At 52.0% G+C, this 25,979-nt stretch overlaps 1 protein-coding gene across 3 annotated transcripts in view; it reads right to left on the bottom strand.

The window, feature by feature from the left end:
- The window catches only part of RNF24 (ring finger protein 24), a 29,775-nt gene extending 5,286 nt beyond the window's left edge, over window positions 1-24,489 (bottom strand). The window contains exons 1-4 of one of the 3 annotated variants that reach the window (XM_054293302.1): window positions 24,442-24,489; window positions 16,106-16,188; window positions 6,300-6,449; window positions 524-566 (exon numbers count right to left, since the gene is read on the bottom strand). In XM_054293302.1, the coding sequence (XP_054149277.1) occupies window positions 524-566; window positions 6,300-6,442 (186 nt within the window). In that variant the 5' untranslated portion in view covers window positions 6,443-6,449; window positions 16,106-16,188; window positions 24,442-24,489. Of the gene's footprint in view, window positions 1-523; window positions 567-6,299; window positions 6,450-7,782; window positions 8,063-16,105; window positions 16,189-24,441 lie in introns of those variants that run through there. The other 2 variants (XM_054293301.1, XM_054293300.1) reach the window with 2 other exon arrangements.
- Window positions 24,490-25,979: the final 1,490 nt, after the last annotated feature.

Below are 25,979 nucleotides of genomic sequence, written 5' to 3'. Positions count from 1 at the left end.
CCTGGACAGGGCCATAAATGCAGGACAATTCAGCCCAATTCCACTCAGCTTCCTGCACAGATCAAGGGGTCAGAGGCAGAAAATCCCACAAATCCTGGAGAAAACAGGACATGGAAGCAGCAGCCTGACACCCACCCCTGGGCTGTGTTTATTTGAACAGGTGGGTGCAGGGAAGAGCTGGGCTTGCCATGGAGCTGCTCCCTGGAAAAGCCCTGTGGCTTTTGGATTTGGATCAGCCAGATCCAGACCCCACAAAATCAAAGTTTGGTGGTTGGGGGAGTGATGGCATCACTGCTGTGCAGTGGGTGAGGCTGGAGAGGTGGGGATGCTCCAGAGGTGGAGATGTTCCCATTGCTCAGGACCTCAGTGGGAAACTGGGAAACTCAGGGATGAGCAGGTGAGGGATGGTCCTGGTTGGGGACAATAAAATCAACAGGGACAGGGCCAGAAACCTCCCAAGGAGAGGAAAATTGATGGATTTGGCATTATGGAGAAGGGAAAAAAAGTCAGAGGATCATCTCACCTGTTTGTAGGCGTAAAGCTCTTTGTGTGCCTGATGCCTGAGCCTGCAATGAAACCAGGGAGAAATGTGAGGTCAGGCAAAAACATCAGGATTATTGTAATACCTCAAACATTCCACTTCCCTCCTTTCCAGCTTTAACATGTTATAGTTCACATTTTTTATTTCAGAAATGAGAATGGCCACAGGAAATGACATGTTTAGGCAGCATCCAGCTTTCCCTGTTGCTGGCAGGGCAATATCTCCATCCCAAAGCACACATCAACCTCACAGTTAAGACCAGAAAAAGTGGGTGAGGAAATCACAGTGTGCCATGAATCCCTTCAGTTTCCAACCCTTCTGCTGGCAGTAACTCCAGCACTGAGTGCAGCACCACTTTTCAAGGCATGGGGGTTCAGACCTGAGCAAAGCCCTGCTCTCACTCCAGCAGGGACAGGGAAGGAGATCCTGCCCAGAGGTTTCCCACCAAAGCCCCCATCATGTTGCACTGAGCTCCTCAAACTCAGCTTTATCCTCAATTCTAAAATCAATCAAACCAGGAGCAAAGTGAGGGATGGAGATGAATGGGCTGAGCCTGTTCAGGAACACCTGCTGCAGTGGCAAGGCCAGCAGGAATTTCAGGCCACAAGCAAAGTGCTGCTGGTTCCATCCCCTCCCTCCCCTCTCCAGTCAGAGCCAGCAGGGAGCTCCACAGGCATCTGCTGGCTGGAGAAACCCATTATGCTCCTAAAATAAATACACTTCAAATTAAAATAACCAATATTGCCCTTCATTACCAGACATGGCATTTAATAAAGTGCTTGGATAACTCAGGAGGGAAGTCCCCAGGGCTGAAGAGTTGGCCAAGGACTTTCAATACAGAGTCAATGTGTGGCTGCAGGCCTTGGAGAGCCACAGGAATATTTTCCCCAACCAGCCCTGAGTGATTTTAGATGGGAAACCCCCTCGCCTGGAATTTCTATTCTGCAAAAATATTTTGAGGGCTGTCTGAAATCCCTGAGTTTCTGGGGATTTTCCAACCCCGCCACGCTGCAGTGGGGGAAGTTATAAAAATGGGACGGAAAAAAATTCCCTTATGTCTGACACCCTCCCACATAATGTTGTGGGCATTAGAAGGTGAGAGATGGATAAAAATGCACTTTAATGCTGCAGGGAGAGATGCACAAAGCTCCTGAGTGCCAAATTTCACAGGGAGCCATCCAGCATTGCTGCCTGGCAGGAACCCGCCTGCAGAACCATGGAAAACACTGCAGGCAGGGAGGAGGAGGAGGAGAGGAGGAGGAGGAGGAGGAGACTGGGGTCTCATCCCTGTGGCAGTGACCCTGAGCAGAAACATGAGCAGAAGATGCAGAACAATGGAGGGAACAGGATGAAACCGGCCCGAGCCGCGGGGATCCGGCGCTTATGAAACACAGATGGGGACGAGCCAGGCTGGAGCCACAGGAAGGGAAAACTGCAATGGGAATGGGAATGGGAAGCAGCTTCCCCCTGCATGGAGCACTGAGAGGCCACCAAGGGTTTGGCCCCCATGAGCCAAAGCCACTGGAGCACCCTGGAGCAGTGTGGGGGTACCAGTTGTGGGGTTTTTTGGGTTCTGCATTTAAGGCACTTGAGACAATGTTTATTATTTCTTATCAGTAAAACAGTCTCACTGCTGGGAGTTCAGCAGCAAGGCACAAAATGGCCAACAATCTCTTGTTCCAAGGGCTTTTCAGACTAAATTATCCAGTTAAGAGCTGACACCTGGATTATTTCCCCTTTTAACCCAATAACTGACCCCACAGAGCTCACAATGCAGACTTTTCTGCCCAGTTACAAAATGCCACCCAAACCCATGGAGAAGGAGGAAGAAGAAGCATGAAGGAGAAACCCAGGATGACACTCTGTGCCCTCCATCTTGCTGCCATCCACAACACACCAAAAATCCCAAAACCTCAATTTCCTCAAACACTACTCTCTATAATCTATTTCCACTTTTGTGGATTCCAGTCTATCTTGAGCTCTAGGAAACTTTCTCCATGGATGAGGGTCAGAGTCAGTGCTGCCCTGGGGGTCAGGGCACCCCAGAGCTGACAGAGAAATATTCCCAGCGCCCAGGGTTACCACAGAGCAGTGGTGGGGAAGAAGCGACCACCTGGCTGTGGATGTGGCAGGAAGCACAGATCTGCAATTCCCTGGGTTGGTGCTGAGCAAGACAGGGAGATTTTCCCAAAAAAACCTCACAAACTCCTCCCTGGAGGATTTGGGGAGCAGCAGGAGCACATCTGGTGCTGAAGCGTGCGAGCTCAGCCTGCCCCTCCTTGCTCCCTGAGCCAGGATCCTGGGCCAGATGGGGCCTGGAGCAGCTGTGTGAGGAGACCCCGGTCCTGGCAAGCCCTGCTCCCTCCATCCATGTGGTGTCAAGTGCTGTGACTCCCCAGGAATTCCTGGCAGATGTCTGCTGGAGATAAGGGACCACACAGTGCCTGGCTGCTGGCGCTGTGTGTGTCACCCTGTCCCTCTGCGGGGCTCTGGGGTCTCTGCTGCAGCAGTGGGAGCTCCCTGCTTCTCTGGGTGACTCAATCACCTGCAGCACGTCAACAGCTATGGGGATAAACTGCAGAGGGAAAATGTTTTGCAGGTTTAGCTCTGAGATTTCCATATTAGATGCTTTATAGTAGAAGGAGAAGAGAGGCCCTGGGCTTTTTGTCCCATTATTGTGTTGCTGTCCCCAGCTCAGCCAGGCTCCTTGGGCTCTTCATGGAATCACAGAATTGTTTGGGTTGGAAAAGCTCTCTAAGATCATCCAGTCCCCCAGCACTGCCAAGGCCACCACTGACCATGTCCCCAAGTGCCACATCCACATGGCTTTTAAATCTCCACAGGGATGGGGACTCACCCTGGGCAGCTGTGCCAATGCCTGACCATCCTTTGGGTGAAGAAATTTTCCCAATATCCAATTTAATTCTTCCCTGGCCCAGCCTGAGGCCGTTCCCTCTCCTCCTGTCCCTGTTCCCGGCTGTCCCCTCCTGTCAGGAGCTGTGCAGAGCCACAAGGTCCCCCCTGATCCCCCTTTTCTCCAGGCTGAGCCCCTTCCCAGCTCCCTCAGCCTCTCCTGGTGCTCCAGACCCTTCCCCAGCTCCATTCCTTTCTCTGAACACAAAACCCAACCACTGTGTTGGATCCTGGCAGGTCTGAATGCAGAAGGGAACAACCCTCTAACAAAAAGACTTTTTAGGTGCTGTGTGCCCTGAACCTCCCAGAGCTGCTCCAGGCTGGGCAGGGATGAGCCCTGGATGATCCACAGCAAAGCACAGAGGGAGGGGATGCTGCAGAACTGTCCCACAGTGGGGTGGCACTGCTCAGCTCAGCATCCTTCTGCACTGGGTTTTATGGGACCAAAGGCAACATGAGTTTATCACTTTCATTAATTCACCAGAGATCAGACACGACCAGCTGCCTGCAAAATCTCATTTCCTTGTTCTTCCTTTTTTATCTGTAATTTTGCTGAGCAGAGGCAGCAGCCAAGAGGGACCTGAGCTCTGACCTGAGTGGTTTGCAGCACCAGAAAAGCTCGAGGTTCACCTGAACAATACGCAGGCAATAATGATTTCTGTTGTGAAACTGGACTCTTGCTTTGAGCCAATCCAATTAAAAATGTCACTTTGGAGCAGGCAGCACAGCCTGTATTGACACGGCAGCAAAGCACAGCCCATGCCCTCTCCTTCCCCAGCACATCTTTTATTTAATGCCATCAGCTCTGTGATTTGGGGTGAATACACCTGATATTGGCTCTTCCACACTCTGGATGCTGCAGGGGCTGCTCTGATCCAGAGCAGGAAATGAGAACCAGGGCCTGAGGGTGGTGTTTGCCAAATATTTGGAGATGTGGAGTCATGGGAAAGGAGGGAGAGGAAGGGCTGTGTTGATGCTGCACCTATGGGCAAGCCAGGAGCTGCTGTTACCTGCAAAGAACCCCCACAGATGGAAGCAGAGGGGAGCACCCTGTCCTTCTGTTGGTCCCTCTGCCCTCACAGATGGGTGGTCCTCATCCTGTTGTCCACCTACAACGCTTCCAAAATTCAGACTTTTATATCCCAGATGAGCTGAGATCACAGAGCAGCTTCTGTGGAGGTGGATGCTCCTGGGACACTGGCACAGCTCAAACCCACAGCACAGCAAAACCCTCCCTGATGGGGGCTGCAGGATCCTGTTTTGGTTCTGTTCTGCCAATACAGAGCTGAGGGAGGAGAGCTGAAGGGCCATTTGTAGAGTCTCTCTAGGGTTTTGGGCTATAAAGGGATCACTGGGTGACCTAATCCAAGTCCACATCTATCATGGGTTGCTAAATAGCACCTCAGGAACAGGAGCCAAAATGTCTGGTCCAGAAAGGTCTTGATTTAAAGGCGTGAGGAGACTGAGGACTTGACACTTCCTTGCTGGCTCCTCTCACCGGTTACTCACCCTCTCTCTCTTACAACACGCCTCCAGCTGCTAAATTTAAAGATTTTCTGGCTTGACCTTCCAGACATTACTCCTTGTTATTCCTTCTTTGGGGCATAACACACCCAGTGAGTGCCCAGGAAAATACTCTCAAAGTGCAAACACCTCTGCAATTTTCTAAGTGAGCCATATAGACTCGAGCTCCACCTGAGCAAAACAAGTCCTTGAGCTCTCTGAACACCTCTGCTCTATTTTCATGCACATTCAAAACACAATTTTCTAATTGTGGGGAAAAAAATTAAGGTATGATGGCCAAGCAGCCCAAATCACCCCTCATTAAACCTGGGTTTGGGATCATTTGCATGTTTGATGAGGTTTTGCTTCATACAGAACTGAAAATGGGTGGGAATTATCAAGTATTTAGAAGGCTGACATTGAAATCTCGTTTCCCTGGTCTGCAAGAGCAGGATAAAATATTTTCAACATCCTCTGGATAGATAACCTGGTGGGACTGGCTGCTGTGGTGCAGGGAGACACTGGGTACCTGTTTTACAGGAACACAGGGAAGGGATGTGATGGATGCACAGCCTGCAGGGAGCTGGGCCCAGCTGGAAACACAGAGAGGAGGGAAAGGGGATGGAAAAGCAGGAGAGGAGAGCTCTGGGAATGCAGAATTTTGGGTACCATTGTTGGCAGAATGATGACAGATTGAAGCACAGCCTCCTCCCATCTTGGGTTATCAGCACAACTCATCTCCATCACCACCTCAATTCTCAGGCACTGTGGTTTTCCCCACTTGCCTCATTTTCCCTTGCTCAGGAAGATTTTCTCCTCTCAATTAGCAGCCCAACAATCTCCCCAATGGCCCATAAAATAATTAAAACAAGCCCCAAACAGGAACAACCTTTCACCCTGCCATCCTGCTCCCCCATTGCCCAGATTAACACATCAACTCTGCATCATTAATCTCCAAACTGTGCTCTTGAAGGAGCAATTTGTGTTCAATAAGCAACGGAGCAGGTATTAAACATTCCTTAGGCACGCAGGACACGAGTTACTCATTACAGAGGGAAATGTGTTCAAACATTAAGCAGAAAGCAGGGACCATGAAACATCCCTTTTCCAGGTTTTCTGAGAAGCTGACCACAATTCCATACCTTTAGTAGCAAATGTTTGCTCCTCCTGGTTTTAAGTGGATAATGTCACTGCTTTGTGGGACATCAGGCTGATGTGTCAAGGAAATTGGTGCTGCCAAGGAAATAAGGTGCTGCCATCCTCTTTTTGGGATGGAGGGATCAGTGATGGGCCTGGAAGCAGGGAAGCTTTTGGAGAACATCCCCTTGCAATATTCCCTTACCTGATCAAGTAGCAGCAGAAGAGCAAGCTGAGGATGAAGACGAAGATGGCTGTGCCGAAAACCACGATGTATATGTTGAGAGGAAGGTTCTGGAACCCGATGTTCGGCATCCTGAAACTGTAATGCTGGAAGTCTGAGCTCATGGGTAGGCTGTGGAGACAGGGAGAAAGCACAGGGGTGTGACATTCCTCAGAGATGCATTTGCAGACCACTGGTCCCCCTGAATGGATGTGGAAAGGGCTGGAGATGACTCCTCACTCATCCCCCTCCTCCTTGCCCAAAACCAAGTTCCCATCTTGGTAACCCTGAAAACAAAGCAGGGTTGGATCAGCTGGGGCTGGGATTTTCCTTCTCCCACTGTGAGCTTCTCCTCCAGCTCTTTTCCTTTCACACATCATCCTTCAAGTTAACCACTGGATGAGATGGAGGGTGGGAATTGCATCCAAGCAGCCCCAGCTGCAGCCAGCATCCCTCAAACCCTGCAGTAACTTGGTAAAAATACTGAAAGCAGCCAGGAAGCCTTGGAGCAAGTTTGCCTTCCCTCCCCCTCCAGTGGTTTCTCAGAATGACTCCTCATTCCATAGAAATCCTGCAACAAAATGATCAAAGATGAAAAGGAAGAGGACAAGGACATTCCCAGGACACACAGCAGCGCTGATGAGAGAAATTATGGGGACACTATGGACTCTGTAAAGGAGGCTTTGTTTGTTTTCCCATCTGACACACGGGTTTGGTGGTTTAAGAGCACTTCTGCAGCTTTCAGCTTTACTCCTCAGCACAGCCCCAGGCTCCTTCCCCCCCAGGAAAGCCCCGAGGCACCAGCGAGAGGCGGCCAAGAGGAAGAGGCAGCAATTTTGGCTGTCATGTCCCACGTCTGGGACCCGTGACCAAAACCTCCCTCCCCTTGGAGAGCCCCAGTTAAACCCCAAGCAGCTGTCTGGGATAACAATTTCAGCAAATCCTCTCCCCCAGGATTTTAATTGCTCTTATTTATTATCTCTTATCTTCCTATCATTCTCTGAACCATTTGCCCTCAGATGATCACAACCGTTGCTGGCCAGGCACAAAGTTCCCCTGCCCCCAGCTTAGGAAAGGAAGTTAAAAATACACCTTGTTTTCCCTCCTGCCCACGGGAGAGCAACGTGTGATGAAGTTTTACAAGCAAGGAAAGTACCTGCAGTCTGAGCCCTTTATTTCCCAAATAAAATCACCAAGGGATAACAAAAGCCTCCCCTGGAGCAGGGAGTTTTCCACGGTGCAGTAATTGCACGGCTCCTCGTTTTGCACGGGGTGGGAAGAGGTGGGAAAACCGCAGGATCTGAACCCACACACGCCAGGGAGCGATGCTCCAAAATCCAAATGTCCTCTGAGAGTCCCTTCAAGCAGCATCCTCACTCCCAAATCTCCTTTCTCCCTTGAAGAAAACTCTTTATTGCCAAACCCTGGGAGCTTTCCTCGGGCTTCCCACGGGGAGCAGACTCACCTCTCATCCCGGCTGCCTCACCGGGGCTGTCCCCTTGCTGAAGGCACCATCCCTGCCAGCCCCAGCACCCGCCCGGAGCCTCCCTGCTCCGGCTGCTTTCAGTTCCCTCCCTCGCTGGAAGTTTCGAGTCGATTTCTGGTAAAGCCTGGATTTGATTAAAGCCTCCAGAGACCAACACCACGCATGTTCAGAACCTCTCCTGGCCAACGTGGAAACGCTCCGAGCGCTCGGGGAGCCGGCACATCCCCCTGCCAGCGCTGGTGGGGATGGGATTTTATAGCCCAGCAACCACCCAGGAGGCAGCTCACGCTCCTCCACCGACGCCTGTTCCGCTCAGCTGAGCTGGTTTGCTTTGCAAATCAATTTTAAGAAGCCCAATCCAGCCCCCAAACCTTTGTTCCCAGCTCTGGCGGAGTTAATGCGCAGCTCGGAGTTGCGGGCTGGGTTTGGTTTCGCTCCTGTGGGTCAGAGGGGTTTGGGACGGGTCAGGGGCTCCCCTCGGTCACACTGGGGGCGTGAGGGTGTTTCAGCTGGAGGACGCTGCCCCACCTCACCCTCAGGATGGTAACCACTGCCTTTGGCCAAGGCTGGCTGCCTGCAGCTCCTCAGCCACCCCAGAGAAACGTCCTCAGTCTGGGAAAGCTCCAGGTGAATTTTTGCAAGGAAGGAGAAACAACTCTTGCAACTCTTGGCAACAAAACCAACCAGCACTGGACTGTTGTTTTTCTTCCCCTTCCAACTCCTTTAACTTGTGATGCTCCTCTCAGCGATCCCACTAACAGATTCTGTGAGTGTGGAACATCCAAGGCTGCATTTGGGGCAGCAGATCCCATCAAGCCAGAAAAATTCCTCACGCTCGTGTTCACCTGAGCTGTGCTGCTCTTGCAGCAGTCCCCACATCCATGAGCACAGCTAGGAACCATCACAGCCCTCAGCAAATAAACAGAGCTCAGACCAACCCCCAGCACCCCACTTTCCTCTCCAATGGAACCACTTCCCTAATACTTTTCTAATATTTTGCCCCAAAAGAATGTCACGAATGCAGCCATGACCTACCTGCCAGCCATGTCCTTGGGGCTCAGCCTCCTGGGGACAACCCTTCTGTCCCCTGTGGTGCAAATCCAGGGAATCCCACGCCAGATTCATCCAACCCCTGTGTGAAATAACCTTCTCCACATTGGAGCTGCCCTGGTCCTCCCTCCCTCCTGCTGCAACAGCTGAGAAATGTTACAGCAAAAAACACGGAGGTTAAAGGGGAAGAATCAGTTAGTCTGCCCAGGATCCAGGAAACTGTTAACTTTAAAAGACTCCAGTGAAATCTGATGATTCCAAGCAGCCAAGCTTTGGGGTTTTTTTTTGTTTTTTTTTTTTTTTTTTTTTTTTTTTAAGGGGAGTAGCGGGGAGGGAACTGTATTTTAAGCTGCTTCAGATTTGCAAGGGCGCAGCCAAAAGAAATAAAAAAGGAGCCATAAAGAAGGATGAAAAGTTTCTGGTGCAGAACAAAAGCCTCCCTGTTGCTCTCTCTGTGGTCAAGGCATCTCAGAGCAGGGAGATGATGCTTGTGGGGCATTTTTGGCCACCAGTAGGTCCCTGAAATTCCTGGGATGGGGGACACAGGCTGGACACAGGTCCAGAGAAGCTGTGGCTGCCCCTGGATCCCTGGAAGTGTTCAAGACCTCCTTGGATGGGTCTTGGAGCAACCTGGGATAGTGGAAGGTGTCCCTGCTCATGGCAGAGGATGGAATGAGAGGAGCTTTAAGGTCCCTTCCAACCCCAATCATCCCACGATTCTGTAATCCCATGATTCTGTGAAAAATAGCAAGGAACAATGGCTCCTTGTCCTGGGATGCAGAGAGGCACAAATGGCAGAACAACCTGAGCTCCACAGCTCCTTCCTTACACCCTCCAATGACTCAGCAACGTGGGGCCAAGCACATCCACACTTCTCCAAGGAGGACAAACCCCAGCTTTAATTAAAAGCCCAAGTGCTGGTTAATGGCCCATCGAGCAGCCAGGGAAGGGAGTGTCACAGGTCAGCGAGCTCCAGCGTGGCACGGCTTTGATTACAGCTGGGCTGTGAAAGGTAAACCTCACCAAGCCACGTCCCAAATTAATCCCCATCACAGCCACAGCAAGCCCTGAATACGTGGGGCCAGCCTCGTACCCAGAATGTTCCTCAGAGATCTCTCAGGGATTAATAAAGCATGCAATTGTTTGCTCACAGGTAGGGAAACTGAGGCAGGGAGGAGGAGGAGGGGAGTGAGGCACAGCTGTGCTCCCTGAAGCCAGGGGGTGCCACTTTAAGCAATGCCATGGGCTGAAAGCTGCAGATTTTTGCTTCCCTGCTGCTTTGCCACATGGATTGGAACTGTGTGCTCCTTCTTGGGGTGTTACTTATTAAAAGGAACTGCTTGTCCTTTTTCAAAAAAAATTTATTATTATTTATTTATAACATCAGTGCATAAAGGGGCCATGCATGTGCTGTGCATCCTCACACCTAAATACAGCCCACATGCTGGGTGGAGCAGCGGCTTCTGCCTCTGCTGTTGTAAATAAACTCCTGTTTTTAGAGGGATTTACTTTATGTTTTCAAGACAAACAACTTTCTCCACAGGGGTTCAAAGCAAACTCAGCCTGAATCTCCTCAGCCATTAACTGGATGGAGCTGGTGCTCCGGGCATCCCACCGGCCAGGCTGGCAAAGCCAACCCATCTCCAGGAGCTTCAAACACCCCTCAGAGCCAGCCACAGGCAGGCCTGAAATCACGAATCTCAGGGAAAAGTGAACGCTGAGCCGTGGCCAAACTCCAAGCTGGAATATTTTATCGATGGGAAAGGTTTCAAGCGGGCGTGAACGGCGTCTCGAGTTTCAAAGGCGTTTCGCAACGTGTTTCAGACAGGTTTAACCAAAAGCCTTATTAACTGGTTGAAAGTTAAACTGGGAGCAGCTGACAAGACCTTTGTGAAGCAGCCCAAGTTGTGGTGCAAAGCAGGGTATTCTTCCATGGAATGATTCTACAAGAGGAAGGTTATCTAATGGCTATGACTAACGGGATAATATTTAAAAGAAAAAGATTCTTCCAGGTGTTAAGCAGAAGCCAGAGATGCCCTCGTTTAACTTGCAGGGAAAAAAATCCCCCTCGTGGACCCCAAAAGCAAAGCAAAGCCCTGACCTCAAGCAGCTGGAAGGAATTTCCTTCAGCTCTGTCTCTGGAGCTGGTCCAGAGCCAGGATCTGCAGCGTGGGGATGGGAAAATCACAGGCAGCTGCAGAGCCAGCCCCAAACCAGCTCTGCCATCGCCCCAGAGATGCCACAGAGCTGCTTCATGGAGCAGGGGGAAACTCAGTGCTGCTCCAGCCAGCAGTGATGGCCTTTGCTGTCCAAAACCAAGGAACAACAGGACTGAGCATGGGGGGAGAACAAAACCTCTTGGCATGATGCAATTCCAAAGAGCTGCGACGCTGCCATGGGGATGCCACATCCAGTGCCAGCTCTGAGCAGCCAACCTGGCCCAGATCCTTCACTCCACAAACCTGGCAGGGAATGGAGGAGCGTGAGGGATGGTGCAAGCCTTGGCAGGGTTACTGATCAGGGAAGAGGGAACATCCCAACAGGTCCCTCACACCACAAGCAGAGCTGCACCAGCATCCAGCAAAGCTTGGCTGGGGTGATGCAGCACCATCACAGCAACAGAAAGAACTTTTGGGTGTCAAACAGCACAAAAACCCATTTGTTTCACCCATTTTGGCTGTCTGTAGGCTCAGGGGTGCTGGTGGGTTTTTGGTGTGTGCCTGGACATCCAAGGAACCAAACTGACCTCCAAGCACAAAGGGTTTGGACCTTTGATCCCTCCTCCCTGAGAGCGGATTCGATGCTTTTTTTGAACTGGAATGAGGAAATTTCCTGGCTCTGTTCCCCAGCTGGCTGACACCAAACACAAAACCTTAACCCTCTCCACTGCCTCGGGGCAGGGGACACAGAAAGTGACGTGACAAACACGACAAAGCAATTGGAAAAAAACCAGGAAAGTCTAAGGAGAGCAACATCCGGCAGCACGACTGTGCTGCTGCAATTTCCAGCAAGCCCTTCTGATTCCAGGCAGTTGAAGAAACAATTAATCCCAGAACTTTAAAACTGAAGAGAACCTTTAAGTGGGAAAATGTTTTTGCTGCCACTGGCAGAGAAATGTGCAAAAATGGGTCAGCTGCAGCTCCCATCACCCTCTGGAAAGTCAAGTTCTTTCTCCCGGCGCCGTTGGAAAAGCAAACCAGAGGTTTGCTCAGGGCTGATTTTGCAAGTTCCAGGAAAACAGGCAAAAATAAATAGAAAAAAAAAAATAAAATCAATAGCACAATTTAATACAGTCTGGAGGAGGGGGAAGCACAGTTTGGAGAGCCCTGCCTGAGCTCACATCAGGAATGAGAGAGCTGGGAATCACTTCCCAGGAGGGTTTGAAGCAGAGCTGGCAGAGCCTCTCTCAGAAAAACTCACACAAGCTGCCCAAGGACAGCTCCATTCACTGCTCAGAGATGAAATAACACTTGAGGAATTTTTCCCCTTTGGCCTTGGGGATTTGTAATTATTTTTCTCCCCCTTTTCCTGGCATGCAGTTTCAACAACGTCACGACCTGGTGAGCTCACTCTTCCTCCCCAAAGTGTGGTGGGAAAGGATGTGCTGCTGCCTCCTCCTGCCCCCAGCCCTCTCTGTACTCCTGAGGTGACAAAAGGAGGCAGGAGCCATCACTTCCTTTTATGGGTTGTTGGTGGCAGGACACACATTATTAAATTTGGGTGTATTTTAGCCCAAAAAGAGCAATGAGAGCACAGGCAAATGGGAATAATCTCCCACCTTCATTTGTGGTAGGTTTTCCTCATTCACAGTGTTCCCCAATAAACAGATTCCTTGGGGAGCACAAATTGGAAACTCCATGAGAAGCACTCAGCCTCCACAGCTGAAGGGTCAGAGCAGAGAAATTGGTGGTAAACGCTCCAGGGAATTTGAAAATTCCTGGGTGGTGACACAGAGCTGTGGGAAGCAATGGGGACTCCCAAAATATCACAACTGGCAGAAAAAAAATTAAAAAATCCCACTTTGATCAAGTCATCTTCAGGCTGAACCAAAACCAATCACTTTCCATGGAGCCAAAGAGCAACTTGCCCTCTCCACTGTAATACTGAGAAGCAGATGGATTAAACAACTTCCTAAAACCCTTTTCCCTCATTTCCTAAGCTCCTTTAATGAAGGAAAAAAAAAAAAAAAAATGATCAGTGCAACACACAGAGATCAATAATCCTACAAAACCCTGCTGGAGATGAGCACCCTGAGCCAGTGATGGGATCACAGCTGCCAGCAGCCATCCTATAAAGGCAGCTGGAGGAGCCAAGCACAGTTTGGGAACAGGAAGGCAGAAGGATCCAGCTGACACTAAATAAGGTTGCTAGGTTATGGATTTTTGTGAGGGGGGGCATAATCTGCAAGGGGATCCAGATGGCTGTAAAGCCTTGTGGTGGAAAAGCAGCATGAGGCCAGAGAGGGAAGAATTCCTCTTTATGCTGCTGCTGTCTGCTCCTGGATCCTGGGTTTCAGTCCTCAGGAATGCACTCTGCGGACCCTTTTAATTGCAACATTGATATTTGAGGTAAAAATTAAGAAGAAGAGGTAGCTGGATGGAGAAGAGTGAAAAAGCTGGTGACTGGATACTGGGAAAAAAGTCCCATAACAAATCCCACAGAGCAGCCATTCCCCCAGCCCCCCTTTGATCCAGCCAGGTTTGGATTTTACAATCCTGACAGCCTGAAAAAGGCTCCAGGGAAAGCCAGACAATCCCAAACCCCAGCCTGCTGGGAATTCCCACCAATGCCACGTCACTGCTGTTTCAAATTTTTCCTAATATTTCCAAAAAATGAGCTGCACACACAGTCCACCCTTTCCTGGTTTTGACCCAAGTACTGGGATTTAGGGGAGCATTATTTATCATTCCTTCTCCCTTGCTAATAGAGACTGGAATGGTTTTGCAACACTTTACAGAGTCCAGCAAAAAAACCGCCTGGGAGTCATATGGAAACAGGACCAAAGCTGCTTCACCACTATGGGACTGGCACAAGAAAGGTGACTGCAAGGATGGAAAACCCCTCAAAATTTAGTTGGGAATGGAGAATGGAACTTTTCCACAGCCAGACTTGCACAACCAAGTGAGGTGCTTGGAGAGAAACATTCACCAACCAACATTCACCATCTTTTCTGTCACAGTCTCAGCACCAAAGGTGATGCCATGGGATATCATCCTTTTTCCATATTCTCCTGGAATCGTGGCCTCACCTTAGTGGGGTGCAGAAAATGAAGGGACCTTAGTGAAGCACTGGCACAGGTTGTTTAGAGAGGTTGTGGATTCCCTATCCCTGGAAATGTTCAAGGCCACGTTGGAGCAACCTGGTCTAGTGGGAAGTGTTCCTGCTCATGGCAGGGTGGTGGAACGAGATGGCCTTGAAGGATCATCCCAATCTAAACCATTCCATGAGTCTGTGATTCTAAAATCCAGGTGTACCCATACTCCAGAGTGTCGGGGGAATAAAATCTTCCACACCAGAGTCTGTAACCAGGAGGTGATGGACAACCAGGTGTAAATTTTCAACATCACCTGCCCACACCCCTCCTTTGCCCAGGGATTCCTCAAAAACTGAGCCCTAAATAAGCAAAACCCCAATTTACAGCTGTGCTGCCGATGCACAACTTGTTTAAAAAAAAAAAAGCAAAGCAAAGCAAACACTTTCTGTGAATTACTTATAATTTACATTTTTCTTGCAACTGACTGAACAAAACCTGCTAAATATTTTCTGAGAGCTTCAAGGCTACAAAGTTAAAACCACCAGTGGGAATTTCGTGCGAATTGAATTCCCAGGTCCTGAGTTGCCTACTAGAAGGGAAAATATATGAGTGGCACTGAGGGGATGGACAACCAGGTGTAAATTTTCAACACCACCTGCCCACACCTCTCCTTTGCCCAGGGATGCTGCTTCTTATAAGGGTTCCTCATAAATTGAGCCCTAAATAAGCAAAACCCCAATTTACAGCTGTGCTGCCAATGCACAACTTGTTAAAAAAAAAAAAAAACAAACCACCTTTTGTGAGTTACTTAAAATTTACATTTTTCTTGCAACTGACTGAACAAAACCTGCTAAATATTTTCTTGCAACTGACTGGACAAAACCTGCTAAATATTTTCTGAATGCTTCAAGGCTACAAAGTTAAAACCACCAGTGGGAATTTCGTGTAACAGTTTACTGTCGGATCTCCACGAATTCCCGGGCGCTGAATCGCCTACTAGAAGGGAAAATATATGAGTGGCACTGAGGAGGTGGCTTAGCAACGAGCAGGCTGGCAGCTTCAAGTGGCTTTTTAAAGGTCAAGAGAGAACACGATGTCTGGAGCCCTCACGTTCCATTTTTTTTACTACAATTTAATGATATTTCTGGCCAGCCCGGTTATTAAATCGCCGCCTCGCACCAGCCAGCCACACATCTGTTACACCCAGGCTTTAAATTAAGACTTTCCCCTCCTAAATATCCCCTTTCAACCCATTCTCACCTTCAGCGAAGTGAAAAGCTTTGTCGGGATGAAACACAAGGAGAGGTCCCAGCATGGAGGGGATTTTTGGGAGGTGCTGCGGAGCAGCATCATTGAAATTCAGCGGGAGAAGCCGCTTTGCCTCGGCTCTGCGGGGGCTGCCATGTTAAATCACATTTGGATTCACAGTACAAGGCTGCTAAAATACCACCACGGCGCCTATTGGCACATTTCAATGAAAACGCCGTGGCCTCATTAGTAGAGTGGAAATTATGAGCTTGTCTTTGTATATATTTAAAAGCTTGCCTCTGAAACTCCACTGGGTCGGGGCCAGGAATTCCTGGCTCTGAGCTCCTACCACTCGGCAGTTCGGGATCGCTTTGCTCGCACAGGTCAAGCGACCACGCAGCCATCGACCCGGGAGAAAAGGCATTTAAAAAGTGCCCTGAGGGGAGAGGCAACAGGGTTTGAACTAAACCCTCCTCCCTGTCAGCTCCCTGCTTAGGCAGCAAGTCCTAATGAAAGTGCAGGTTGTAATTAAGAGGATGCAGGAATGTGGGTGTGTGGAGTTTCATCCTGCTCCCAACAGTTGGGGTGAGAGCATCCCAGAAGCACCGTTCCCCTCTGGGGATGGACCACAAGAACCCAAATCCTTTGAAATGAGGGGCAAACTCGTGAAATAACACGGATCTGATGCTCTCCAGATGGGAATTTGCAAGTGTCTGTGAAAGAAAACTTTGGGCTCAGCTCCCTACTTACCTGCACGGGCGCCGCAACGCAGCCAAGCCACGCAAACCCAACGTGTCAGCTTGAACAGCTACCGTGCTTTGGTACCAGGGATGCTGGAAGAAAAGAGAAAAACACCCTAAAAATTGCACAAAAATCCAGAGGGAGCAAAGGAAAGGATGAAGACACGGTTTTTAAATTTGCAGAGGCTCCCAGAAATTGCTTCAGCTCTTGGTAACAGCACAGAGATCTCCTTTTAAAACACGGCGATGATGTTACGTGGCATAGAAAGAATGGGGGGGAGGCTTGGCTAATCCTCACAATTTTATAAGCATCTGAGACACTAATCCCTTGATCTCATTGAAAGGGATTAGAATTACTCCCTTGCCAGGAAATTTAAGAAGTTTTCTACCAGATGTAAACAAAAGCACGGAGTAGCCCGCAGAGATGGCTGCCACACAGCGAGTGCTCACAGAGAAATCTGCATCTGGGCTGGTTTTGGGGTGGAAAAGGGGGATTTCCAGCCCAGGGTTGTCTGGAATGATGTGGGTATCCAAGGCAAGCCAGATCAGTCCATCCACAGAAGGCTCAAGACAAGATCCCATCTTAGGCAAGCAACCTGCCATGGCTTCACAACTCGTCTTTGGGCTCCAACTCTTATGGAAATGGAAGCTTCAGCTAAAAAAATAAAAAAATCCACCCCAACCACCTGACTTGTTCTGCATTGGCCTAGGAAAACATCATTTTAAGAATAAGAAAAAAATACCTGAGCAACAAAACAGGTTGTGCCCAGCCACACAACAACCTTCATCCACACAGCTCTGTGGTCAGGATCAGGACTTAATAAAGAAAATATCACATGGCACCCTCATGGAAACAGACTGGGATCTGCTGCTACCCTCACAATGAGTGATTCATAATATTGAAGAATAAATTATTTGATTTAGAAGATGAAGCAGGCAATGTGCAATTTGGGGTTTGATATCAAGCAGTTTGCTACCAAGTTGGATGTGCCAGCTCAGAACATCAAAAGCTGAGATAAACCTAAAGGAAGCAGAAAGGATTCAGGAGATCCTTTAGAGAGGAAAAACAACTTTTGTTAGAAAACAGAAGTTTTCTAAGAAAGAAACGAAACTTTTGTCAGTGCTTACTTCTTCCCTCTTTTAAATTCCATCCAAAAAAGAAACCTAAAGGGACTCAAGTTCCAACCTCAGCATAAACAAGACCACAATTTCATCAGCTTCTCTTAGAACCCCTCCTTTTGGAGGTGCCTGAAAGGATGGCAGCAGAATCCCTCTTCTCCAGCACATTTTTCTACAGGACCATGTAATTTTTAGTTTTTAGGCACAAATACCCACCATCCCTACTGCAGTCCCATCTCCCTGCACACGCCTGCTCTCAGCTTTAGCATCAAAGGTTGGAATAAACCACCTGATGTCAGGCTTGTCCGCAGCTCCATCCCTCATCCCAGGCCTTTCCCATCACTTCCCTGACCTGCTCCTCCTGCTGCATCACTGGCAGCTGCATGGGGAAGATGCTTCAGGAACAGGAGGACACAAGGAGGAAGCTCCAAGAACGGTCAGAAACACATGACAGCTCAGCATCCCTCAGGCAAAGCCCCAGTTGAGAAAATGAGCCATTTTTCCTGCTTTTACTCCCAAACAACGCTCAGAAACATGGTGAGAGTCTGTTGGTGTGAATGCCAAGCAAGACTGGGATGCAGGGCTCAGGTGACAGGCACCCAACCCACAGCAGCACCACCAGACAGGCTCCAGCCAGCCCATCCCAATTTATTCAGCCCTCAACATCACACAATCCCATCCCACTTCAGATGGCCACCACCACCACCAAAAGCCTTATTTTTTATCTCACACGCCAAGTGAGAACACACCGGGTCTAAGGGGTCTAATCCAACAGCTCTCAACTAAAAAGCGAAAGAAAAACCCCAACCCCGCAGCTTGGTTTGAGCAGAGCCAGGAAATTGCCTCGGGGGAAGCCCAGCCCAGCCTGGCGACGGGTTTTTACAGGGAACAATAGGAAAATGGGAGTCGCTAAAGCACCAGGGAGTATTTGCCTGCTCGGGACAAAGCTCTGCGAGGAGAGAAGTTGAACTCGATCCCTACAATCCGAGAGCCCCGGTCGGCGGGAGGCACGATCCACTCGATCCACTCGGGTGGATTTGTTGTAGTTGAAGCCGTCGGGTGGGAGACTCTGATCCCTTCAGCTCAGTTCTAATTTGGCTTCACGCACTTTCTTACCTGCCGGGCTGCTCCTCCTGGATTTCAAGGACCAACGGCAGAGCTGAAATGCCCTGGTTTAATGCCTGGGAAGCTGCACGGTCACGGAGCTCTGGTGTTTTCCCCAAAATACTCCCCTACACCAAGAAGCTGGGAAATTCACTCCTGCTGCACAGGCTGGGAGAGGCAGGAATCAGCAGGGCAGCTCCCTCCTGCTCAGCACTTTCAGTTTCTCTCTCCAAGCACTCTCCTGGCACAACTTCCTCTAAAGCGCTTTGCGAGTGAAAAGCTGCATTAGTGGTGGGATTAATCCTCTGAGGGGATAATAAAATCACAGAATCATGGAATCGTTTAGGTTGGAAAAGCCCTCTAAGGCTAAGCCAGCACTGCCAAGGCCTTCACTAACCCATGCACCCAAGTGCCACATCCTCACGGCTTTTAAATCCCTCCAGGGACGGTGACTTCAGCCCCTGCCACGAAAACGTGGTGTCAAAGGCCTTGCCAAAGTCCAGAGAGACACACCCAGGGCCCCTCCTTCACCTGCCAAAACAGGTCACCTTGCCACACAAGGAGATCAGGTTGGTCAGGCAGGACCTGCATGTCACAAACTCACACTGGCTGCTCCAGATCCTCTGATTGCCCCGCTGGTGCTGCGTGAAGGCACTCGGGGTGATCTGCTCCTGTCACCTGACTGACAGCCCTGTAGTTCCCCAAATCCTCCTTCCTGCCCTTCTTGTAGCCGTGTGTGTCACATCTGCTCACTTCCAGTCACTGGGACCTCCCAGTTAGCCAGGGCTGCTGGGAAATCATGGAAAGCTACCCCCATCCATTGCAGCAATCCATTTGTTTGAGTCATCCCACATGACTCTCTGCTGGCAACCACCATGTCACAGGTTTCCTGAAGCAGAGTGGCTTCCAGATCCTTCTCCTGCTGGTGACCATACTGTGGGTGCTGCTGCAGGTGCACTTCAGTTGGGTTTTTGGACAAGTCCCAATTTCTCTGTGACCATTCTCGGGGGCTTTCATGGTTTCCAACACCTCAATAATGCTTGTGGCTGTCCTGCCACACAGATCTCCATCCCCTTCCTCCATGCAGACAGCACACTGAAGGACATGCTGTCCCTCAAACACTGGGATGGGCCTCCAGGATTATCCCATGCAAAGATCCTTTTCCCCCTCAGAGCCAGGAGAACCCAAGTTCTTCAGCAGTGTGGTGTCCTGCAAACCCATCCAAAAACAAAACTAAAGCCAAAACAAGGCTGGAGAAGTCATTCCTTCTTGCTCCTCACACTCACAGTCATAAAGATGAAGCAAAAAAAGCAGGATATCCCTGCCTAGGCTCCCCACCACTCTTCCACAGCCTGATCCAGCTGCAGCTCCAGCACTGGAGCAATGTGAGACCTCACAGCCTTCAGCTACACTGAGCCAGCTGCTTCCAGCTGATTTGGTCCATGAGCTCCTGCTGTCCATCTACTCATTGGCATTAGGGCCAGGCTTGTCTCCTCTCACCATCCCTTCAGCACTGCAACCATTCCTGAGCAGGACACCTCCACATGTGGCTTTAGGAACCATTTAGGATTGTTTTTTGTTCTTTGATGGAATTTAAACATGCCAGACAAGTAGAAAAATGACACATTCCCTGTGTTACTGAGCATCCAAAAATGACACAGCTCCACCTCCAGCGAGGATCTCTGCATCCCAGGATACAGGAATAGGGAACAGGCCCTGCTCTAGCCCATCCCTCAGGTCAGGAAGAAAATCACCACTGCCCACGGCTGCAGCAAAACCACGTGGGTTTGGATCCTCTCCTGAGGCGTGTTTTCCATGGGATCACCGGTATTCCTCATTTTCCATGGGATCGCAGGCATTCCTTGTTTTCCATGGAATCACCAGCATTCCTCATTTTCCATGAGATCGCTGGCATTCCTCGTTTTCCATGGGATCCCTGGCATTCCTCAATGCAGTGAACAGCACCTGGCAGGCTCAGGCGATGACTGGGCTCACTCTGGGCTCTCTCTCAGTTAAGCCGGGCTCAGGCGATGACTGGGCTCTCTCCTATCACATCATCACTGATGCCGCTTTAGAGCCCTGTCAGCGGCTCGGGGTGGGGACACGGGGACTCCAGGACGGCCACTCCCAACCCGAGTCTGAGCGGTTCCAGGCCAACAGCGCCAGCGGAGGGAATGGCTGTGACGGCCGATCTTATCTTGTGTCAACAACACTCAGCTTTATGGGGAATGATTTCGGGAACAAAAACAAACAAACCCAGCTCCGGCACACCAACCGCTGCTGAGACCGGGGGAGCTTCAACCCCCAAAACAGCCTCCAGGATTCCACACCAACGATCCAAACTGGTGCAAACTGGCTGAGGACCAGCAGAAGGATCTGCACCTCCTGCCGCGGCCCCAAGGACGGGCTTGTTTGGGGTTACTGTGCAGCAGGAGCCTGGCGAGGTGGGGGAGGACCACGGCTCAGCCCTGTCATCCCAAGGCAGAAGGTTCCAGGCGCAGGTGGTGGGAACAGGAAACGAGCACCAGCTGTGCCTCTCCCCACCTCTTCCACATCCAAGTGTTGTTTCATGGCTGTGAGGGAATCACCCACAACACATCTTCTGCCACACAGCCCCAGTGGAGGTGACAGCAGGTCACTGGCAGGGGTGACCCAAAGAGATGCTCCAGAAGCACAAAAGCCCTGCTTGCAAAGCCAGGAGTCCTCCTGTAATCCCACACATCATTGAGTCCAGGAAGCAGCTGGAAGTTGGCTCTTCTTGGGTACAACCTCCAGGCTTGGTTCAGATCCACAATCCTGAGCAGCTCTGCTGCTTCCTCGCCGTGGAATCCTCCTCCTCCTCCTCATCACCTGCCTCTCCCCCAGGGCAGGGCCAGGACCACTCTCCAGCCAAGAACAGTGGCAGCAACCAGCAGCCATCCCATTATTTCCCATGTGGCACACAGTATTCCTCATCTGAAGGTCCAACAGATCCCACAACACTCAGAGCACGCTGACCCCAAAGGTGTCCTTCATGGCTGGCCCACCAGAGTTATCTCCAACCACATCTGGAGGCCTGGGATGCACAGGCAAGAAGTTCCAGCAGAGCTGACCCAACTCCACATCTTGTTCTCTCCAAATCTGACACAGCCTTTGATCAAACAGCAATGGCAGCAACACAAGCAGCACACCTGGAGTGTCCCAGCCTTGGTAATGGGGACAAAATCAGCAAATCTGAGCTGAGCAGTGGTGGAACAGAGGCTGTGGGAGGCTGTGGAGGGGATTTCCTCCAGCAGCAAGGCTGGGAGATGTGGGAAATCACCACCCCACACCTCCAGCAGCTCCACCACCCGCCCAGGATCAGGACCACCATCTGCCAGCACAGCCCTGTGCCCTGGTAACGGGATCACACTGCTGCTCCTGTCTGCTCTGCCACAAAGGGCTGGAAGCATTTATTTCCCCTTTTTTAATAGGTTTTAAATACCTCAATTAGTGCATTTTGGGTTCCTTCCACCTTGCCCCCAAGCAGTTCTTCTGTCAGGGGCTCTATCCTTCCACTGCTCATTATTAGTGGGGCACGGGGTTGTTATTTTTTCCAGGCCAGGGGCCAAATTTGTATTTAATTTTTGCTCCAGATGGCACAGCACTCCAGATGCATCAGCTGGAGCATCGAACCTGCATGAATAAAGTAATAGAGCAAACAACATGATTTACTCAGGGGCTGTTTGACACGCTTAAGGTGCTTTGTGTACATCTGTTGTGTAAAAAAAAAAAAATTGCATTCAAATGAATTCAGACGATGGTTTCATTGTTAAACCCAACACCTGAGGGAAATGAAACAGCAGTAGGAATCTAAAAAATAATGATGATGATAATAATATTAGAACTTATATTTTGCTAATGTAAAGTCAAGGATTTTTTTTTTAAAAAAGCTGATTTCAGCCATCACTTCTGAACACAGGCCTGGGTTTTGTTCACCTTCCTCTGTCCCCAAAGCTGCTGCTGGCAGTGGGTGTTGCAAACCAGGGTCAGAGTTCTCCCAGGAGAAGGGCTGGTGATCCCAGATCTCAGCGTGGTGCTGAGAGCTTATGGCTCTGCTCACCCGAGGAGATGCAAGGAGGACACCAGAGGACAACCACGAGATGTTCCAGTTACGCTTCTGGCAAATTCACCCCGTTCCCAGAAAGCTGCTGCATCCCTCTGGCACAGCCTGCAGCCGGGATGTGCTCCCTGCAAACTAAAGCACCCAAAATAACTCAGAATAGGAGGGAAAAAAAAAAAAGAGAGAGAGAGAGACATTGAGTAGTCGGGTTTATCTGCCCGGGCACATGAATAGCCGCCGTGTAAAAACCAGCTGAGCCCGCAAACGCTTGGAAACAAAGGGATGGGGGGGAGGTGTCTTTTTGTGCTTGGCTTTGCTCCGTTCAGAGCATCCTTGGGCTGCGAGAGCCCGTCCTGGCGGCACCCGAAACAAAGGAAAGCCGGGAGCTGTAGGCAGGAGCCAGCTGGGGAAAACCGGGACGAGAAGGAGGAGGAGGAGGAGGAGGAGGAGGAGGCACCCGCATCGCCCTCCCCGGCAGCTGCGGAGCCGGGCTCGCGTGTTGCCGAACATGTTATCCATGGCAGGAAACTCGAGATCAAAGGCGAGGAGCGTGCCAGAGCAAGATGTCATCCAAGCCTCCTGCCAAAGGTGTGCAGGGAGGGGGAGGCACCCCCAGACACACACGCTGGCACATCCGACCCAGCTCGCTCGTGGGGTGACCGAGACCCACGGCGTGCCCTCCCTCCTCCGTGCAGCCCGGCGAAGACAAAGCCGGGCCGAACCGAACAAACAAAATAAAACCAAAACCCCAAACCGCAGGAGGTGCATTTTTACCCGTGCGTTTCCAGTCCCCAGCGTCCCACGCCAAAGCGGCGGCCGCAGGGAGGGCACGGACGCGGCAGGAACAGCAGCCCAGTGTAACTCCGAAAAAGCAGCTTTTCCCATTTCTGGGTGGCTTTTTTTTTTTGTTTGTTTGTTTTTGGTTTTCTTTTAAAGCAGGAGAAACCCGCAGCGTCCTGTCTCGGCCCCAGGAAAGCAAGGGGACGTGTCTGATTCCAAGCCAGCGGCCACTGGGAACAGAGGTGACCTGGGGACCCTGAGCCCAGCGTGGGGTGGGACCCCAGGAGCTCCCCATTCTCAGGGGGTCCAGGCTGGATGGGGACATGGCCCCTGTCCCTTTGTGCCACCCCAGCATCCCTCCGGGGTGATGCAGCCCCAGTCCTTGGCTCCAGCCTCGGGGATGTCCCCTCTACCCCACAAGCGGGACCTTATGGCAGCCCTGTAGTGCTGCCAGAAACCCCAAAAGCACAGCCCAGACGCTTGAGGGGTCTGCAGGGATGTGAGGGCTGCTCCATTGCCCTGTGGAGGTCCCTGTCCCAGAGGGGACTGTGGAGCAGAGAGAGAGGGACAGAGAGAGAGGGACCCCGTCCCCCATGGGAGCTGCTGTGGACGGGGTGCCGCTGCCCCACAGCGGGGGAGGATGGAGGGGGAGCCCTGTCCCATAGGGCACGTCACAGAGAGAGGGTCCTGCCCCACAGAGGGCTGGAAAACAGACCCTGCCCCACAGAACAAGGCAGAGAGAGAGGGTCCTGTCCAAAGAGCAGATGGAGGAGGGACCCTGCCCCACAGCACAAGGCATAGAGTGAGGGTACAGCCCAAAGAGCGGATGGAGGAGGGACGCTGCCCCACAGCACAAGGCGCAGGGAGAGGGGATGGAGCAGACCCGTCCCTACAGAATACGGCGCACGGAGAGGGTACAGCCCAAAGACGGGATGGAGGAGGGACCCTTCCCTACAGAACAAGGCACAGGGAGAGGTCCCACCGCACAAAAGGGCTGCAAGAGGGTCCCTTCCCTACAGAACAAGGCATACACGGAGGGTCCTGCCCAAAGCGCAGCTGCAGGACGGACCCTGCCCCACAGAGCGCAGCACAGGGAGGGACCCCAGGCACACAGGGGGGATGCAGAGCGCTCCCTTCCCCACAGAACACGGCACAGCGAGGGGTCCCACCCCACACGGGGGTCCCCAGAGCGGGTCCCCTCCCCTCATCCGGGGGGCTCAGGTCCTCCGGCCCCCCAGGGGGCTCCCGCCCCCTGCACTCACCCGCCGCCGCCGCGCCGTCCCGCCGGGGCTCGCCCGCCCGCACCGCCCGGCCCGGGCAGGACCCGGATGGAGCCGCCCCGCCCCGCCCGGAGCCGGGCACGGCCTCGCCGAGCGCACCGCGCATGCGCCGAGGGGGACGGGGCGGGGCCGGGGGACATGAGGGGACGGCGCGAGGGGAGGGGGGACAGGGGTGACACGGGGACAGGACGGGACACGGGGACAGGGTGGGACAAGGAAAGCAGGTGGCGAGGAATGACGGGAAAGGGATGATGGGACAGGGGAAGGTGATAGAGGTGATGGGGCGTGACGCGGGTGATGGGGGTGACAGCCAAAGGAGGTGGCGGGCGGTGACACGGGGAGGGGATGGGACAGACAGAGGTGACGGAGGGCGGACACGGGGCAGGGAGTGACTGTGGGGGCGTAAGGAGACATTGCAGTGACACTGGGCAGAGGAGACGGGGATGGTGTAGTGAGGACTTAAAGTGACAGGGTGGCAGGGGTGACACTGGGGACAGGGTGGCACTGGGGAAAGGGGATGGTGTGGTGGAGGCTGTGGAGACAGGAGATGACTTTGGAGACATGACGTGGCAGTGGGGACAGGATAGGGTGACAGCGAGTGCAGATGGAGACAAGGCCGGGCAGGAGGGACGACAGATGACAGGGGTTGGTGGCAGTGGGGACAGGGTGGCAGGAGCGGTGACCCAGAGGGGACAGGCGGTGGCACCAGGGGGGGTGTGTGGCACTGTCCTGCTCTGCTCGTCACTGTCCGCACCCCTCCAGCTGTCCCCACCCCTGTCCCTTTGCACGGACACGACATCATTTGTGGGGGAAATGACATCAGCCTGGAGCTGGGATGTCCCCAGAGCCAGCGTCACGCGCTGCTCCGAGGATGTCCCAGGCGTGCAAGGGAAGCTGATCCTCTGTGCCCTTCCTTCCCTCCTCAGGCTGTGTGGAGGGACCGGACGCAGCGGTCCTGGCTGGGTGCTGTGACAGCAGGGACACTGGGATGAGTGTCCTGCACTGGGACAGCAAGGACACTGGGATGCACATCCCGGGCTCTGTGACCGGATGGACAATGGGATGAGCATCCCTCACTCTGTGACAGCAGGGACACCGGGATGAGCATCCCGGGTGCAATGGCAGGATGGACACTGGGATGCACATCCCACATTCTGTGACAGCAGGGACATCGGGATGAGCATCCCGGGCTCTGTGACAGCAGGGGACACTGGGATGAGGATCCCACACTCTCACTCTGTGACAGCAGGAACACTGGGATGCGCCTCCCGTGCTCCCGGCGCTGCCCCCGGCATTCCCGGGCGCTGAGGCCGACCCGCGGGATGTTTTCCCTGCTGAAGCCTTGTTCCCGCAGTGGGAATCCCCGCTCGGATGGGGAGGATCCGCCCGGGCACGCTGGAGCTGGCAGTCCTGGCGTTGGGAAGAGCCCGCGGGGAGCGCTGCCGGCAGCCGCCGGGACGGGAGGGATTTGGGAAACAAATGCGCTCGGAAATCGAGTTCTGCCGTTCCTCCCACTGCGG

The sequence above is a fragment of the Melozone crissalis genome, unplaced genomic scaffold, assembly GCF_028551555.1.
Source record: "Melozone crissalis strain CALT ecotype California unplaced genomic scaffold, PUWL_Pcris_2 ptg000132l_1, whole genome shotgun sequence".
Taxonomy (NCBI): Eukaryota; Metazoa; Chordata; class Aves; order Passeriformes; family Passerellidae; genus Melozone; species Melozone crissalis.
Note: the sequence above shows the minus strand (reverse complement) of the source record. Positions and strands in the feature narration are given on the sequence as shown.